At 45.1% G+C, this 17,894-nt stretch overlaps 1 protein-coding gene across 1 annotated transcript in view; it reads left to right on the top strand.

Moving 5' to 3' along the window:
* Positions 1 to 384: 384 nt before the first annotated feature.
* Positions 385 to 17,894, top strand: part of PRKG1 (protein kinase cGMP-dependent 1) — a 1,414,086-nt gene continuing 1,396,576 nt past the window's right edge. Inside the window, exon 1 of the mRNA XM_077454156.1 lies at positions 385 to 656. Coding sequence (XP_077310282.1) covers positions 385 to 656 — 272 coding nt within the window. The remainder of the gene's footprint in view (positions 657 to 17,894) is intronic.

Raw genomic sequence — 17,894 nt, forward strand, 5'->3', positions numbered from 1 at the left:
GTTTTGTGAAGATCCGGTTACAGAGCCCCCCTCCCATCACAGACTAATTGTTCCTATGTCAGGGCAGGAGCCGGGCTGGGAGCTGTGCGGAGTGTGGTGAGGAGGAGGATGATGATGATGATGATGATGGTGTCGGTGGGATGATCACACGTCCGATCTGTGCTTTCTATGGACTGATCCTAGAGGGAAGGCGAGGCGGCTCTAATTGGTTTCTCAATGAAAGCTAATCAGCGATTCCCAGAAGGGTCAGTGGTGGATTAGCACTCCTCATCCTCCTCTGGAGCTCTCATACTGATCTCCCTCCTCCCAGCTCCATCCACATCACACCACAAACTTCTCCACCATTCACCCGGACTGGGACTACTTACCGCTACAACTTCTACCATGAGTGACCTGGAAGAGGACTTCGCCAAGATCCTAATGCTGAAGGAGGAGAGGATCCGGGATTTGGAGAATCGCTTGTTGGATAAAGAAGAGGAGATCCAGGAGCTGAAAAGGAAACTACACAAGTACCAGTCTGTCCTGGCAGTGCCCACCAGCACCCAGATGGGACCAAGGACCACCAGGGCTCAGGGCATCTCTGCCGAATCTCACAGCTTTAGATCCTACCATGACCTCACCAGGCAATCGTTTAAGAAGTTCACCAAGTCTGACAGGTAGGACTCCCCGGCTGGACATACATATATCTGCTGGCTGGGCACACATAGATCTGCTGGATGTGCCTACATGTATCTGCTGGTTGTGCCTACATAGATCTTCTGGTTGTACCAACATAAATCTTCTAGCTGGTCATACATAGATCTCCTGGTTGTGCCTACATACATCTCTTGGTTGTGCCATCAGAGATTGCCTGGTTGTGCCATCATAGATCTCCTGACTGTGCCCACTTGGATCTTTTGGCTGTACATACATAATTCTCCTGGCTCTGTCTACATAGATCTCCTGTCTGATCTCTGCCTCCATAGATGCCTTGGCTGTACCTACATAATATCCTGTCAGGGTACACATAGTGCTCCTGGCAGAGCACAGACGAAGCCCCTGCTTGCCTAACTGGGCATGCACAGATTCATTGGCTGGGCCTTCATAGACCCAGCCAAATCTTTTGGCTGAATCTATATAGATCTCCTGGCTGTGCCCACCTAGATCTCCTGGATGTATTTACATAGGTTTCTTGGCTGTGCCCACCTAGATCTCCTGGCTCTGCCCACCAGATCTCCTGGCTGTAGCTACTTAGATTTCTTTGCTGTGCCCCCTAGACCTCCTGTCTGTGCCCACCTAGATCTCCTGGCTGCACCCTCCTAGATGTCCTGTCTATGCCAACCTAGATCTCCTGGATGCACCCACCTAAATCTCCTGGATGTAGCTACATAGATTTCTTGGCTGTGCCCTCTAGATGTCCTGGCTGTGCCCACCTAGATCTCCTGGCTGTGCCTTCCCTAGATGTCCCAGATGTGCCCACCTAGATTTCTTGGCTGTAGCTACATACATTTCCTGGCTGTGCCCATATAGATCTCTCTGCTGCCAGCCTTCCCATTTTCTCCTGATATTTTCAAGCCCTGTCAGGGGTGAATGAGTTCATTTGCAGTGCCCTCATGGTGGGTTATAGAAGTGATGGGCACATCCAAGGTTCACAAAACATTAGTTAGAAAAGAAAGGTCTAAGCTGATAAATCCATCAGTACCAAAGGAGGTTAAAGAGCCCTAGAAGGTGACAGTGAAAACTTTGACACTTCCTGTAGTAAAGTTCCACCTACTTTCCTGTGTGACAGTCAGAGCAATCTAGAACAGTTAGTAGCTGTAGGTATCTTCTGCAGGGATGTTCCTTTAAGGAGATGTAATTGAGCCACAGACAATGGTAAAGTAGCATCGATCTCATCTGTCATTTAAGCCCCCTTTGGAAATTAAACAGAGGAAGTCCAGAGCATTATTGGCTTTTAGAAGCTGCGAGTACATGGCTGAAAATGCATGTTTCAGGATATTTAATATCCCATTAGCCAGATCTCCTTCCCCTCCCTCTGCTGCATACACTGCTCATCAGATCTGCACACTTCAAAAGAGGACAAGAATGAGAGGCAGCTATAAGGGATGGTGACAACATTACTGTGTCTCTCTGTTCCCATGGCAATACTTTTTTTTCTTTTTTATAACAAAGTCAAAAGAACCGATAAAGAGGTTCCGCCAGTCATGGTTGGGATAGATGGATGATGCAAGTAGAAATGGGGCAGACAGGAGGCATGAAGGGTTAACAAGACCAGCTGCTTAGATGTCACTATTGGAAAGTTAACCCTCTCCAGGACAACCTCCTGCTTACTGGAAAGAATACCACAATAAAGGACACCTGTCATGTCATAAATAAGTGGGCTACCATTGCTGTGTAGCATGAACTAGACCAGTGATGGCGAACCTTGGCACCCCAGATGTTTTGGAACTACATTTCCCATGATGCTCATGCACTCTGCAGTGTAGTTGAGCATCATGGGAAATGTAGTTCCAAAACATCTGGAGTGCCAAGGTTCGCCACCACTGAACTAGACCATCCTTCTGAAAGTGCGGTCATGCTAATCCTCAGGCTTGAGTCCCTGGCCCAAAACTAAAAATCAATACAATGGAAGCGCTACTAGTCCAGACTTCGGAAAGTTTGGAAAGCTGGAGGATCAGCACGACAGTCTGCATTTTCAGAAGGGGCTCAGCAATGGCAATCTATGAATTTTGTTTGTAACAAAAAAGACTAAACCTAACCATACACTATACAATCTGTACAATTTTCTCCAGATCTACTGACAACTATACCATGTAAGGGTCTGTGCAAGAAGAATAAAATTGGATTATATAGGTTTGTCCTCACATTACATAGTTTGGGTACTTTGGAATGTACAATTGGATTGTAATGTGTGTGGGCACCATAGGCGATCAATCTGATTGTACAATCTACTGAAGCCCAGGTTCACACTGAGCTGCGGAAATGAAGCCGTTCAGCTGAACTCACATGATTTCTTTCCATGTCAGTCCTGATTTTGGCTGCGACTTCACAGAAATCTGTGCGGGTTTCTGCACAGATGTCAATGGAAATCACACCCCAAAATCGCAAAAAAGGTAGTACAGAAACTACGTTTTGATATCGCTGCGGCATCGCACCGATTACGACGGTGCCATTGCAGGCAATTGCTGCCTATTTGACATGTCAAATCGCACCAAAGTGAACCAGGGCTTAGATCTACCTTCAACAATATAATGCAAGAGCCTGTCCGACTGAATCATTATCGATTGAATCATTTTGGTTTGACCTCATATTACATATGTTTGATAAAGCTAAAGGATATTGTTTTATAGATAGAGCGATAGTGTATGGCCGGTTATAGACTGACCGTAGACAATACAGTCTAATTGTACAATCCCCTTTAGGCCTACTACCATCAATTATGTACTGCAAGGGCATGCCTGATTGGGTACAAATTGAATTCTTAGGTGTATCTTCTTATCAGATAGTTCCGGTAAATAAAAATGACTGAATTTCAATCCATGTATGAGCAGGGAGGTTGTACAGAAGTTGATCGTAGATGGAGTTCCGTACAAGCACCTGGTCAGATTTTTTTCTGCTCAATCAGGGCTGCCGGTTATAGTCTGCAATGCTGATTAGTCTATTCTGATGGTAAGTCTCCTCACTGTCAGAATACAATAGCTCAGCGTGAAGGATTCTCTCCTCCACATCAAATGTATGGATGGGAGAATTGTTCCTGGATGCTTCCATCCTCCCCTGGTCTTCTTTCCTGGTCCAATCTATTCAGCCTCTTAAATGGCCCAGGCCCCGATGACATCATTCCTGTGCATGCTCACTCCAGTCACTTCATCATGGCACAGAATGGTGCCTTATGCGTACACTGAGCTGCACATGCACAGTTCAGTTTACACTGCCACAGACCGACTGGGAGAACCATTTATGATCACTAGGGTCTCTTCTGTCATTAAAACCCTACCTGTCAGCAGTATTAAAACATTTGAATTTAATTCAACTTTAATACTTTTTCTGTAAAATCACTATGCTTAGTAACATAATGCTGAAGGAAGGGGATTTATAGCAGAGCGCAACCCAATGTTGCAGCAAATCGCCAGTGATTAAATCGCTAGCTACAAATTTCTGTTTATTGCTAGCATTAGTGATCTGTAGCAGTGATTGATCTCTTTGAAAATAAATCACCTGTGGGTCATCAGCCTAAGGTTCCCTTCACATTTGTGTGATACAGGAACACAAGCAAAATTGTTCACATTCCTGTTAAAAAAAAACATGCATGCTTTTTGCCAGGCATGCTGCAGTGCCATTAAGCCTTAATGGCACCCCAAGGCATCTAGCTAATGTGAGTGAGAAACTGCACATTAAGGCCTCATGCACACTGGGCAGAAAAAAACGCCACTTTCACAGGAGTCTGGCGTTTTAATTTTTCAGCCTATAAATACACATGTATGTTCGCCTGTGTCCATGAACACATAGGTGTTTACAGGCATTTTAGAAAAGGAGCCTTTACAGTGTGAAAAAAAAAAAAAAAAAAAACATTGTTCAGGAGAGGAGCACTTGGGCAGAAAAAAGCGAGAAGCGTTTAGGCACATTTGTGTATTAATGCATATATGTGCATTTTTTTTTCTGCCCAAGTGGGCCAGAGTAATTAATGTTGAATAGTGCCAAACTCCCAGACGCAAATAAACGAATATGAACCTGCATAAGCACATGTGCAATACAGTGGTTTTTAGGCATATTTTCTTCTGCCAGAATAAAAGGCGTTTAGAGGAGCTGAGCAAATGCTCAGTGTGCATGAGGCCTAATACACATGGTAACAAAGTATCAAGTGTTTTGGTGTAACTTAGGTAGAAAACGAAAAAAATAAAAAAATGTGCCTGCACTTCTTTTCTGCAATTCGAATGAAATAAATGAACTGCTCCAAATGTGATTAGGGTTTCCACCTCATTCCTTTAAAACTGAACACATATTAATTACACAGGTTCCGTGGCTGAATAAGGTGGTAATTAAACTCACTTGGTGCTTTTACCTAATTTAGCCTCAGAACCTGTGTAATTCATATGTGTTCAGGTTTAAAGGGGCGAAGTGGCAACCCTAAACGCAATGCATTAAAATGTGCAAAAACACATGCTCACCGTTGCACCTGCATAGGCTTTACTCTGCTATACGTCATACCTTTGTAGTGTGATGATTTGCTCAGTGCAGTACACAGCTTTATGTGTACTAATATTGAATCCATAAATGATTATTGGCCTACTGTCAGTCTTTGCCTTGTTTGGTGAATAAGCCCCTTAATGGGTTAACACACTAAAGCTCAGATATTTACAGCTAATGACAGGGTCTTAGATCTTTTGCTTGTGGGATATACATTTAGTTTTAACTAGCATAGCCGCCCCCTCCCCCCCATTCCCATGCTGATAGTCATCGCTGTGTAGCTTATTTACAACCCGAAAAAAAAAAAAGTCCCAAAATACAGCTTAACCCCTGATCACATTTCCATAAGGAGAAAGCTCTGTATTCAAACAGACATGCAAAATATAACCGGAATGTGGACGTGTGTTAAAATAGTGAACAGTTGTTGGTTTTTAAGTAGTGGCAACGACAAAGGCCAGCGGAGCGTGATTGGAGCGAGAGGTCTAATATAGACGCATCCTGTCTTAAATAGTAAAGATGTGGTCACAAAAAGGTCAGGGGTGGCGTGATATTCAGGGCCGTGTACCCTTGAGGTGATCATGGCTGGATCGGATTATTTAAAAGTGTGACAACTTGGGATTCTGTCCCATACCGCTCCGCTCCCACTTCAGTCTATTTTGTCTGGCACAGAATGCCCCTATTTATTCAGGCCGATGACACCAGGCAATGTGAAAACTTCAGAGCAATTTTTGGTTCTTGCTACGCGGTGATGTAATATAACTGTAATTGTGCTTGTCCTGATCTCCTGGCGAAAAAGGGCGAATCCTGCACTATCATCCTTACTGTGGATTTCTCTGAGGCTGCTCTGCCAGAGCCAGATGCATTAGTCTTGTGGGGCTGGCTGATCGAACGGTTCCCTTTACAGTGCCTTCCAGTTTTGTGCCCCAGGCCAGACTTTGTCATCTTGTGTCTCTTTCAGATCAGTGTTTTTTTTTGGTGGGGGGTACATATATGTGAACAGATGGTTTGATCAGGAAGGCAATCTATTTGTACTCCCCAGGGCGTATGTTCCAGGACTGGAGTGCTAGGTATACCATGCACTCATTTCTCTATCCATAAAAGACACACTAATGGTCTTTATTGGTAACTCACACCATAGACAGGCCACCGTTCACACGCCCAAAGTGTGTGTTCATGAATGAGGATTGCCATTTCTTTTTAGGGGGGTCATTCAAGACCTGTGTGCTGCCATGGGTTGGGAAAATAGTACAGATGTGCTTTTGGAGCACCAAGGGGGCAAGGAGACTTCAGTGACAGTATACAATAAAAAGCATGTAATATGCATTTTTTTTTGCATTTTAGTACAGGATAACAATCCCCCACCCCATAGCAACCTCTTATTTGACTTTTATTGGGTAAAAAATAAGAAAAGAAATACATGCAAGTGAATGTGCATTGAAAAGTAAATTTAGACTGGGTTCACATATATACAAATTGAATGCAGGCTTCCCTTGCTCTCAATGGAGGGAGGCAGATCACACATGTCCGGGTCGGCCCCCGGTTACATTCAAAAAGGGTCCTGTGCGTCTTTGGGTCTGTTTCAGGTGAGAGTTCTGGCAAAAATTTGGACCTAAATTGCACCTGAACCAGTGAACAGGGACGCAGGCATGAACCTGTGGCCAGGCATATGTGAACCCAACCTCAAAAATGAGCTAAAAGACTAAAAGACTGCTAAAAAAGCAGATGCAAATGTGTGAACCTAGCAGCACAGAAGGGTTTTCGCCTTAATGCATAGGTCAAAAACCTTAAAGGGGTTGTAAAGGTTCCTTTAAAAAAAAAAAAAAAAAAATGTCATACTTACCTCTAGGGAGGAGCTCAGGCGTGTTCTCATGGAAAACGTGCAGAGCCCACCAGGAGGTGAGACATTCTATGCATTAAGGTGATCTGCCAGGAAGTCGGCGCAGCGGTGCGCTAATCACAGGCAGTGAGACATTGCCCGATCTCTGCAGCCACACATGGGGGGAAATGTCTCACTGGTTGTGATTAGCGCAGCTCTGCGCTGACTTCATGGCGGGCTCTGCACGTGTTCCATGTGAAGACGCCTGAGCTCATCCCTACTTACCTCCACTGTGCAGCTCGTGGACCTGATTCTTGTCTTCTGGGGCCCCTTGGAGGCTGTCTCGGCTCCTCCCTGTATCAGCTAACCCCCGTTCTGGGAAGCACTCTCCCAAGGGGGTTAGCTTGCGGGCGCACTCCCGTGATACAGGCTATACCTGCCGACTCTATCACTCAGCCCTGCCGCGTCATTGATTTGATTGACAGCAGCGAGAGCCAATGGCTTCGCTGCTATCAATCATCCGATGAACGAGCCGAGAAGCCCGGTCAAGAAGCCAGCGCGTTCACGATGCGGGACTTTCGAGTGCTCAGGTAAGTAAACGGGGGGGGGGCTAATCATCAGATGTTTTTTCACCTTAATGCATAGAATGCATTAAGGTGAAAAAACATGTACCTTTAGAACCACTTTAAACTCACCACACACATTACAACAATCTGACTGTACAATATCCCTAATGCAGGCCATACACGGTCGAATTTCGAACGAATTTTCTTTTCAAAATCAGAAAATTCGTTTTTTTTGTGATCCGATGATGCCACCATTGATTTTCGAAATTCGGCCGACCAAGCCTTCAATTTCACCTCATGTTGCTACAGAAAAGAATTTTCTTGGCTGGGAATCTTCTTTTCTCTCCGTACATTTTCTTTTATCTCCGTACATTTTCTTTTATCTCCGTACATTTTCTTACGTTTCTCGCACGATTCTCCCATCATTGATTAGAAAATCGTTCGTTTTTCTAAAAATTTCCAACATGTCCGATTCCTCAAATTTTATTTCTGCACGAAAATCGGCTGTTGCTGCAGCCCACTAATGGTGCGAAATTCATACGAAAATTCTTAGATACGATTTTCGAAAGAAAATTCTTTCGAAATTCGAACCGTGTATGGCCGGCATTAGATCTACCAACAGCTATGCCTGATTGCATACAGGTGGATTGTATAGTTTAGGTAGGTTCTATCATTACATAGATTTTGTCAATTTAAAGTAGACTGTACAAAATCTGTAAAATGTATGACGAGTTTTAAAGACATTGGGGGACATTTACAAAACCTGGTGCAGCTGTTACCAATCAGCTTCCAGGTTTTATTTTGAAAGCTTAATCGAACAAGCTCAAGTTAGAAGCTGATTGCCCACTAATGTCCCTGATCTAAAAAGTTTCTTTCCCCCCTACAGAAACAGTTTTAATTTTGTGAAATTGCAATGGTGGGTTTTGTGATGATTTTTTTTGTAATTGGTGCTTAAATTTTTTTAAAGCGGCTGTAAGCAGTGGACATTGCAAAAAATAAAAATAAATAAATAAAGACCCTGCAAGGCCATGGCATAATGTGCTACTATGCATCGGATACTAGCACATTATGAAATACTCACCTTGGAAGGAAGCCCTCCAGCACTGTAATGTCACCGCTGAGAGGACCTGACATGTTCCCCTTGTCTGTCTTCCAGGTTTCCGTGCTCTGGCTATGTGATTGGCCAGAGCTGCAATGAGGTCACTCCTGTGCATGTGCATGGGAGACCTAAAGTTCTGGCAAGGTATGCTGGACCTTCAGAGCGCATGCAGGGTGCATATCTCCTAAACGGTCCACATTTAGGAGATATTCAATTTACTTACAGGTAAGCCTTATTATAGGCTTACCTGTAGGTAAAAATGACCAAGCAGGGTTTAGTACCGCTTTAAAGAGTAGTTTTTAAAATCGTTATTTTCTTTAAAGTGTTACTAAACCCACAACAGTAAAATCACTCTATATGTACAGTAAAGCATGCTTGTTATACTCGCTGTGGAACCTAAGGGGTTAATCCTCTGCACTGGGTAAAAAGACTATTTGATCCTGTCTTCTCTGATCCTCCCCTTCTTTTACTGTCTCCAATCTATTTGCTGATAGAACAGGGGCTAAGGGAGAAGCTACACATGCTTAGTTTGGTGTGTATTGCTAGAGAGTTTTTCTTTTCTTTGGAGAGTGCATGTGATTAGTAGACATGTGCAGAGTAAAATATTTCGTTTCGGAATTTCGTTTTCGTCCGAAAGCTTAATTTATTTAGTTACTCCCGAAATTCGTTTTTATTTATTTCGTTTTTCGTTCAAAAATTGCATTCGTCCGAAAATCCACATGAATTACGGTCGAATCTGTCTTGGAAGGCTTATGGTGTCTGTCGAATGTATAAAGAAGATTCGACGGAGCTAACTATATAGCATACTTTAGAACCCTATTAAAGTCTATGGGACTCCAACGTTCAAAATCTAAAGTGCTAATTTTAAAGGCTAATTTGCAAGTTACTGTCCTAAAAAGTGTTTGGGGACCCGGGTCCTGCCCCAGGGGACATGTATCAATGCAAAAAAAAGTTTTAAAAACGGCCGTTTTTTCGGGAGCAGTGATTTTAATAATGATTAAAGTGAAACAATAAAAGTGTAATATTCCTTTAAATTTCGTAGGGGGGGTTGTCTATAGTATGCCTGTGAAGGGGCGCATGTTTCTGGGGCTTAGAACTGTCGCTGCACAAAGTGTCATTTATGCAGGAAAAAAAGTCCTTTAAAATCACTCGCAGCTATTATGAATTGTCGGCTCCCGTAATACAGAGAACACTCATTGAAAGTCATTGATAAAAAAATAAATAAATAAATAAATAAAAAAAAAAGCGTGCAGGTCCCCCAAATTGAATTACCAGGCCCTTCAGGTCTGGTATGGATATTAAGGGGAACCCTGCCTCAAATTTAAGAAAAAATTTGACGTGGGGTTCCCCCTAAATATCCATAACCAGACCCTTCAGGTCTGGTATGGATATTAAGGGGAACCCCGCGTCAAATTTAAAAAAAAATTGACGTGGGGTTCCCCCTAAAAATCCATACCAGACCCTTTATCCGAGCACGCAACCTGGCAGGCCGCAGGAAAAGAGGGGGGGACGAGAGAGCGGCCCCCCCTCCCTCCTGAACCATACCAGGCCACATGCCCTCAACATTGGGAGGATGCTTTGGGGGTCCGTGACCCCTCAAAGCACCTTGTCCCCATGTTGATGAGGAGAAGGGCCTCATCTCCACAACCCTGGCCGGTGGTTGTGGAGGTCTGCGGGCGGGGGGCTTATCAGAATCTGGAAGCCCCCTTTAACAAGGGGACCCCCAGATCCCGGCCCCCCCCTGTTTGAAATGGTAAGGGGGTACAAAAGTACCCCTACCATTTCACAAAGAAAGTGTAAAAAAATGGTTAAATAAAACAAAGACACTTTTGAAAAATTCCTTTATTAAAAATAAAAAAATAAAAAAAAAAGATTCCAGCGGCGGTAATCCACTCTTGCTATCCAGCGACGGACGATCATCTCTCCCGCGATGTCATGTCATCCAGCGCAGCGAATCCTTCGTTCTTCTGTCTCCGCAGAGGAGACAATGCAGGGATTCCGGCTGGCTGACGTTTCTTAAATACGGAGGGCGGGGCCACCCGTCACCTGACCCCGCCCCCCTCTGACGCAAGGGGAAACCCGGGGTTCCCTGTGACGTATAGGTGACCCGCACCCCTCTGATGTAACACAGGCAGGTTTCCGTTACATCAGAGGGGGGCGGGGTCACCCATACGTCACGGGGAACCCCGGGTTTCCCCTTGCGTCAGAGGGGGGCGGGGTCAGGTGACGGGTGGCCCCGCCCTCCGTATTTAAGAAACGTCAACCAGCCGGAATCCCTGCATTGTCTCCTCTGCGGAGACAGAAGAACGAAGGATTCACTGCGCTGGATGACATGACATCGCGGGAGAGATGATCGTCCGTCGCTGGATAGCAAGAGTGGATTACCGCCGCTGGAATCTTTTTTTTTTATTTTTTTATTTTTAATAAAGGAATTTTTCAAAAGTGTCTTTGTTTTATTTAACCATTTTTTTACACTTTCTTTGTGAAATGGTAGGGGTACTTTTGTACCCCCTTACCATTTCAAACAGGGGGGGGGCCGGGATCTGGGGGTCCCCTTGTTAAAGGGGGCTTCCAGATTCTGATAAGCCCCCCGCCCGCAGACCTCCACAACCACCGGCCAGGGTTGTGGAGATGAGGCCCTTCTCCTCATCAACATGGGGACAAGGTGCTTTGAGGGGTCACGGACCCCCAAAGCATCCTCCCAATGTTGAGGGCATGTGGCCTGGTACGGTTCAGGAGGGAGGGGGGGCCGCTCTCTCGTCCCCCCCTCTTTTCCTGCGGCCTGCCAGGTTGCGTGCTCGGATAAAGGGTCTGGTATGGATTTTTAGGGGGAACCCCACGTCAATTTTTTTTTAAATTTGACGCGGGGTTCCCCTTAATATCCATACCAGACCTGAAGGGTCTGGTTATGGATATTTAGGGGGAACCCCACATCAAATTTTTTCTTAAATTTGAGGCAGGGTTCCCCTTAATATCCATACCAGACCTGAAGGGCCTGGTAATTCAATTTGGGGGACCCGCACGCTTTTTTTTTTATTTATTTATTTATTTATTTTTTTATCAATGACTTTCAATGAGTGTTCTCTGTATTACGGGAGCCGACAATTCATAATAGCTGCGAGTGATTTTAAAGGACTTTTTTTCCTGCATAAATGACACTTTGTGCAGCGACAGTTCTAAGCCCCAGAAACATGCGCCCCTTCACAGGCATACTATAGACAACCCCCCCCCTACGAAATTTAAAGGAATATTACACTTTTATTGTTTCACTTTAATCATTATTAAAATCACTGCTCCCGAAAAAACGGCCGTTTTTAAAACTTTTTTTTGCATTGATACATGTCCCCTGGGGCAGGACCCGGGTCCCCAAACACTTTTTAGGACAGTAACTTGCAGAATCTTTTCTCTCCGTCAAATCTTTTCTCTGTCGAATATTTTCTCTATATAATCTTGGACTAATAGAGGTAAGGTTAGGCACATTCGACCATAGGTTCTATAAACACGTTGTCAGAGTCATGTCGAATCTCCTATTCTATATCGAACTGTTGTAACAACGAAAACGAAAATAAAGCATTTATTTATGTCGGATCTTTCGTTTTTCGGATTTTGTGCTTTCGTTATCGTTTGTCAAAACGAAAACGAAAATAGCTGAAATTCGGACGAAAATGCATTCGGACGAAAACGAATGCACATGTCTAGTGATTAGCACAGGGCCAATCAGCACTGTCCAGACAGAGGGTCAGGGGTCCTGCAAACTCATAGGACAGTCAGAGGAGAATGAAACCTCCTCCTACAAGCTTTAACCAGACACTAATAAAAGTCATAAAACTGCTATATACTGCTTATGAGAAAAGGTATTTAGCAGTTTATATTTATGAAAATAATTACATTTCCATGTTCTGTGTACTGTGGGAGATCAGATATCGTGAATGCAGGGTCCTGGGTTTAGTAACAATAAGTTCAGCTTCAGTAAATGAAGATCTTTGTAACACATACAGCAATGACAGGTTATATACTTTGTAGCAATGCTGAAGTTTGTGACTTTGTGGAGAGTCATTTAATAATTAGCCAGCTATTAGATTCCCTGGTGAAGTGCACTGACACCCACAACAGAGCTGGGACTTCTCATACACACATCAGAAGACAATTAGCAGCAAACCTGTCCTGTATCTGTAGTCACTCTGATAAGATAGTGAAGTGAGTGATGTTGACTGATCACACATGTTATTACTGTAATAACCATCATTCGTATTTTCCACAAAACCTTTCATCCAATACCTTGCCTTTCCTAAAACAAGGTGACGTGTAGTTTGCTGTGTAAATCAAATGTTTCAGTCAAATAAATCATACAGCTTCCGCATTATTGTGTGTTGCAGTATCACAGCCCATTCATTTGATGCATCAAAATGGCACCATAGACATACGTGACCTATGGTAATAATATTTGTGATGGCTAGGTGCATTTAGGGTTGTTGGTTCAAATCCCAACCTCAGCAATACATGCATGGAGAACCTCTGTGCCTGAGTGGGTTTCCTCCGGTTACTCCAGTTTCCTCTCACACTCCAAAGACATGCTGGTAGGTTAATTGGTTCCTGTCTAAATTAGTATGTGTATGTGTGGGTCAGGGACTTTAGATTGTAAGCTCCTTGAGGGCAGGGGACTGATGTGAATGTACAATATAAAGCCGTGGCCAAAAGTTTTGAGAATGACACAAACAATAATTTTCACAAAGTCTGCTGCTTCAGTGTTTTTAGATCTTTTTGTCAGATGTTACTATGGTATACTGAAGTATAATGAAGTATAATTACAAGCATTTTATAAGTGTCAAAAGCTTTTATTGACAATTATATTAAGGCCTGTTTCACACCAATGCTAATTGGATGTGGCTTACACGCATCCAGTTCGCATAACATTTTAAAATCTATATGTTTGAATGCATCTGGTTTACATATGTGCGTTGCATTCGCACTCTGCATTGCCCAAAAAATGTGCGTTTTCTAGGCAGGGCACATAGTCTTCTATGGGAACGCATCTGATTCGCAGATGCATTCCGTTGTGAACAGGCATTCTCTCTCCCTCCTTACTACACCTCCCCCCCCTCTCCCTGCTCAGCTGATCCTCACCTACAACAGAGAGGAACCAATGAACAGCTGTTTTTTCTCTTCACAGAGAAAACAGAGCTGGAATTCGCACTGGACTGGTGTGAATCCAGCCTAAAGGGGTTGTATAGGTTCGTTTTTTTTTTTTTTAAATAACAAGCATGTCATACTTACCTCCTCTGTGCAAGGGTCTTGTCCTGGCTCCTCCTCTTCTCGAGTGCCCCCTCGGAGAAATGCATTCCCTGGGGGCACTCATGCGGGCACACACCTGAGTCCTGCTGCTGCGTCCATTGACACAGACAGCTGGACTCAGCCCCACCCTCGGCTCCTGTGTCACTGGCTTTGATTGACAGCAGCAGGAGCCAGTGCTCCTGCTGCTACCAATCCAGCCAATGAGGACCCAAGACAGCGGCTAGACAGCGCTGATGGAATGTTCAGGTAAGTAAAAGGGGGGCTCGGGGGGGGGGGGAGGGGGTGCTGCACTACAATAGGTTTTTCACCTTAATGCATTAAGATGAAAAACCTTGAGGTTTTACAACCCCTTTAACCACTTCCCGACCGACGCACGCCGATGTATGTCGGCAGAATGGCATGGGCAGGCAAATGTGCGTACCTGTACGTCCCTTTAAATATGCTGCCCTGCCATCGCGAGCGTGCTGGTCGGGACCCCCGTGAGTCTGGACGCGGGTCCCGCAGACTCGATCGCCGCGGGCATACCCTCGATCGTCTCACGGGGCGGCTGAACTAGGAGATGCCGTTGTAAACAGCATCTCCCAGTTCTGCCTAGCAACAAGTGACGCTGATCTCTGCTCCATGTGATTGGAGCAGAGATCAGTGTTCACTAAAAGAAAGCCCAGCCCCCAACAGTTAGTAACACACCCCTAGGAACACTTAACTCCTACACTGCCCCCACTGGTTAACCCCTTCATTGCCAGTGTTACACAGGAATCACTGCATTTTTATAGCAGTGATTGCTGTATAAATGACAATGGTCCCAAAAATATGTCAAAAATGTCTGATGTGTCCGCCATAATGTTGCAGTCACAATAAAAATCGCTGATCGCTGCCATTACTAGTAAAAAAAAAAATTATTAATAAAAATGCCATAAAACTATCCCCTATTTTGTAAACGCTATAACTTTTGCGCAAACCAATCAATAATCGCTTATTGCGATTTTTTATTTTTTTTTACCAAAAATATGTAGAAGAATACGTATCAGCCTAAACTGAGGGGGAAAATATGTTTTTTTTTATATATTTTTGGGGGATATGTATTATAACAAAAAGATAAAAATAATGTATTTTTTTTTTCAAAATTGTTTGTCACATTATGGCTTTGTTATGCAATTTTGGACACATAAAGTCGCATGACAAGTCACAGCCCATTGATTTCAATGGCACCCGTTCCAATCTATTTCCTGCTTCCCGGGGGGCGTGGCTTGCGCGCAGCCGAAAATGGCAGCTTGAGCTGAGAGCTCCGCACATCATCCGGACGGACCGCGACTTACCGGGCTCCCACAACGCCATCCGCGGCACCGATTGACTTCCCGTTGTCACCCGCTACCTCCGCGATCGGAATGTCCCGAAAACGCAGCCAGGATACGGGCCCACGGCGACTACAATCTTTCGCCTACCAGCCTCACTCAGCCAGACACAGCGGGCAAGATGGCACCGCTGGAGGGACAGCACGCCATTCCCTGTCCTTCTCTGAGCTTAATACAGGCCATCCGCAGGAAATCAGACACAGGATGGCTTCTGGAGAACCGCCAGACTACTCTCCAGCGACCCCAGCTACCCAGAGTCCAGCGAAAACGAGGATGAAGATGGATGTCTCAGGGCAGGCCGCGGAAACTGTGAGTACAGGCCTGCACAATGATACAGCAATTTCTTCCTTGCAATCATCCATTGCTCAATTTCCTACCCTGGGACAACCGGTACTAGATACCACCATGAAGGATATGTTAGTATCCCTCCAATCATCCCTCATGTCGAATCTTTCCTCTTTAATCAACAAATTTTCACTTGAAATGAAGCACATGGATAACAGGGTGACTTTCATTGAGACCAGAATGGAGGAGTGCACGGAAACGGTCAATGACCTGGTTGATGCCTATCATGATCAAAGAGACGACTCTCTGTGGATGAAATCTAAACTCGCGGACCTTGAGGACCGCTCTAGGCGTAATAATGTTAAGATACGCGGCATTCCGGAATCTGTACAACCTACAGAACTACATAATTTTGCTAGCACCCTCTTCTCTAGCTTGCTCCCAGAGCTGTCCCCCATAGAGCTAACGATTGACCGCATACATAGACTGCCTAAACCACGCCATCTTGAGGCGGATGTCCCCAGAGACGTCCTCCTCAGAGTGCACTTCTTCCAAGCCAAAGAACAAATTCTCCTGAAGGCGAGAGAATTGTCCCCCCTGCCTGCCCCCTACTCCGACATTCAACTTTACGCCGATTTGTCACAATACACGCTACAGATGCGTAGGCAACTTCGATCTATCACTAAGGCCATGAATAACCACAAAATCCAGTACAAATGGCGGCACCCGGCCACCATACTAGCCACCTACAATGGCATACCCCATACCATCTCCACCCTGGAGGGAGGATTGAAACTGCTACGTGACTGGGGAATCCTTTTTGATCCCCCACCGGATATGAGAGATACCACAGGGGCCCCGAATCCCTTCTACTTTGGCGCGGGCCGCGCATCCCGCAAAAATAACCGCCGCTGATAACTGAGCCCGGGACACTTCCAACGACTACCCGTCCGGAATGGTTTGCGACACGACTTACACTTACTGAACTATACCCCCCACCCTGACCAGTTGCTCCTCAGCGTCTGATGCTGAACAGGCTACTGGCTAGTCTTCTGTGCATACCGCACAACTCAGATTCCCCCCTTTTCTTTCTTTTGGATCCCCTTGTTCTACCCTGTGTTGCCCTTTTTTCCTGTGATTTCAGTTTTTGATACCATTACCCACTCCCCATTACCCGTATTTCCTGCTTCCCTCCCTTGGATCCCGTAGGATCGGAGCCCGAGCTTGCGCGGGAAAATGCTCTTTTTTTAAAAATAAAAAAAGAGGGGAAGGGCCTTAGGTGACAGGGGGCAGGGCTTAGCGCAGTGCTGGCATCCCCCAAAGTCCAGTGTGGGAAGGTAGATTTTAAAAGCACCATTTGTGCTGTTACATGCTGCAGGAGGAACACAAGAGCAAAGGTGGCATGTAAGAGGTTTTGGTAACACAGGCATTCCTTTCGACACATTAACTACTGCATCAGGCTGAGCATTAATAGCAGTGACAGAACTGGACTATTGCTCAAGCAGTGGATGCATTTCTTCTGGTAGTACCTCTGCTTTGTGCATCAGGCTGTGGTCGGAAGGGGGGGTAAAGACACCTCTAAAAAGGGCACTAGAAGGACTGTTATGCCGCGTACACACGACAGGACTTAAGTCCGGCAGACTTTCGACGGAGTTCTGACGGAGTTCTGACAGAGTTCTGACGGACTTTCCGAATGAACGGACTTGGCCACACACAATCACACCAAAGTCCGACGGATTCGAACGTGATGACGTATGACTGGACTAGAATAAGGAAGTTCATAGCCAGTAGCCAATAGCTGCCCTAGCGTCGGTTTTAGTCCGTCAGACTAGCACACACACGAGCGGATTTCTGGGTCCGGCAGAGTTCTGGCGGAAAATTTTGAAGCATGTTCCATTTCTAAAGTCTGTCAGACTTTTGCGAATCAAAAGTCCGTTGCAGCCCACACACGATCGAATAGTCTGCCGGAATCATTCCGTCAGACTTTGGATGTTGAAAAGTCCGGTCGTGTGTACGGGGCTTTACAGTCGCACAGAGGCCTAGAACCATCGCAAAAAAGATGGCATCCTCCCCTGAAAGTGATATGGCTGGTCAGAGTGAGCCATCAAGAGGGACAAGTGTTACAGCTGTTCTTAACACTGCAGCCCCTGCATATATTACTAAGGAGGTTTTTTCTTAAACCCTTTTAAGCTTGGAGCAAAAAATGTATGCTTTAATTGCATCTCAGAGTAGGACTAAGCGCAGCAGGTCCCCGTCCATTGCTCAGGACCCTCATCCTGAGGAACAAGGGGTGAGAGATGACAAATATGTCTCAAATGACC

This window comes from Lithobates pipiens, unplaced genomic scaffold, assembly GCF_037356315.1.
Source record: "Lithobates pipiens isolate NorthernLeopardFrog02 unplaced genomic scaffold, aLitPip1_a1.2 Scaffold_25, whole genome shotgun sequence".
In the NCBI taxonomy this organism is placed as follows: Eukaryota; Metazoa; Chordata; class Amphibia; order Anura; family Ranidae; genus Lithobates; species Lithobates pipiens.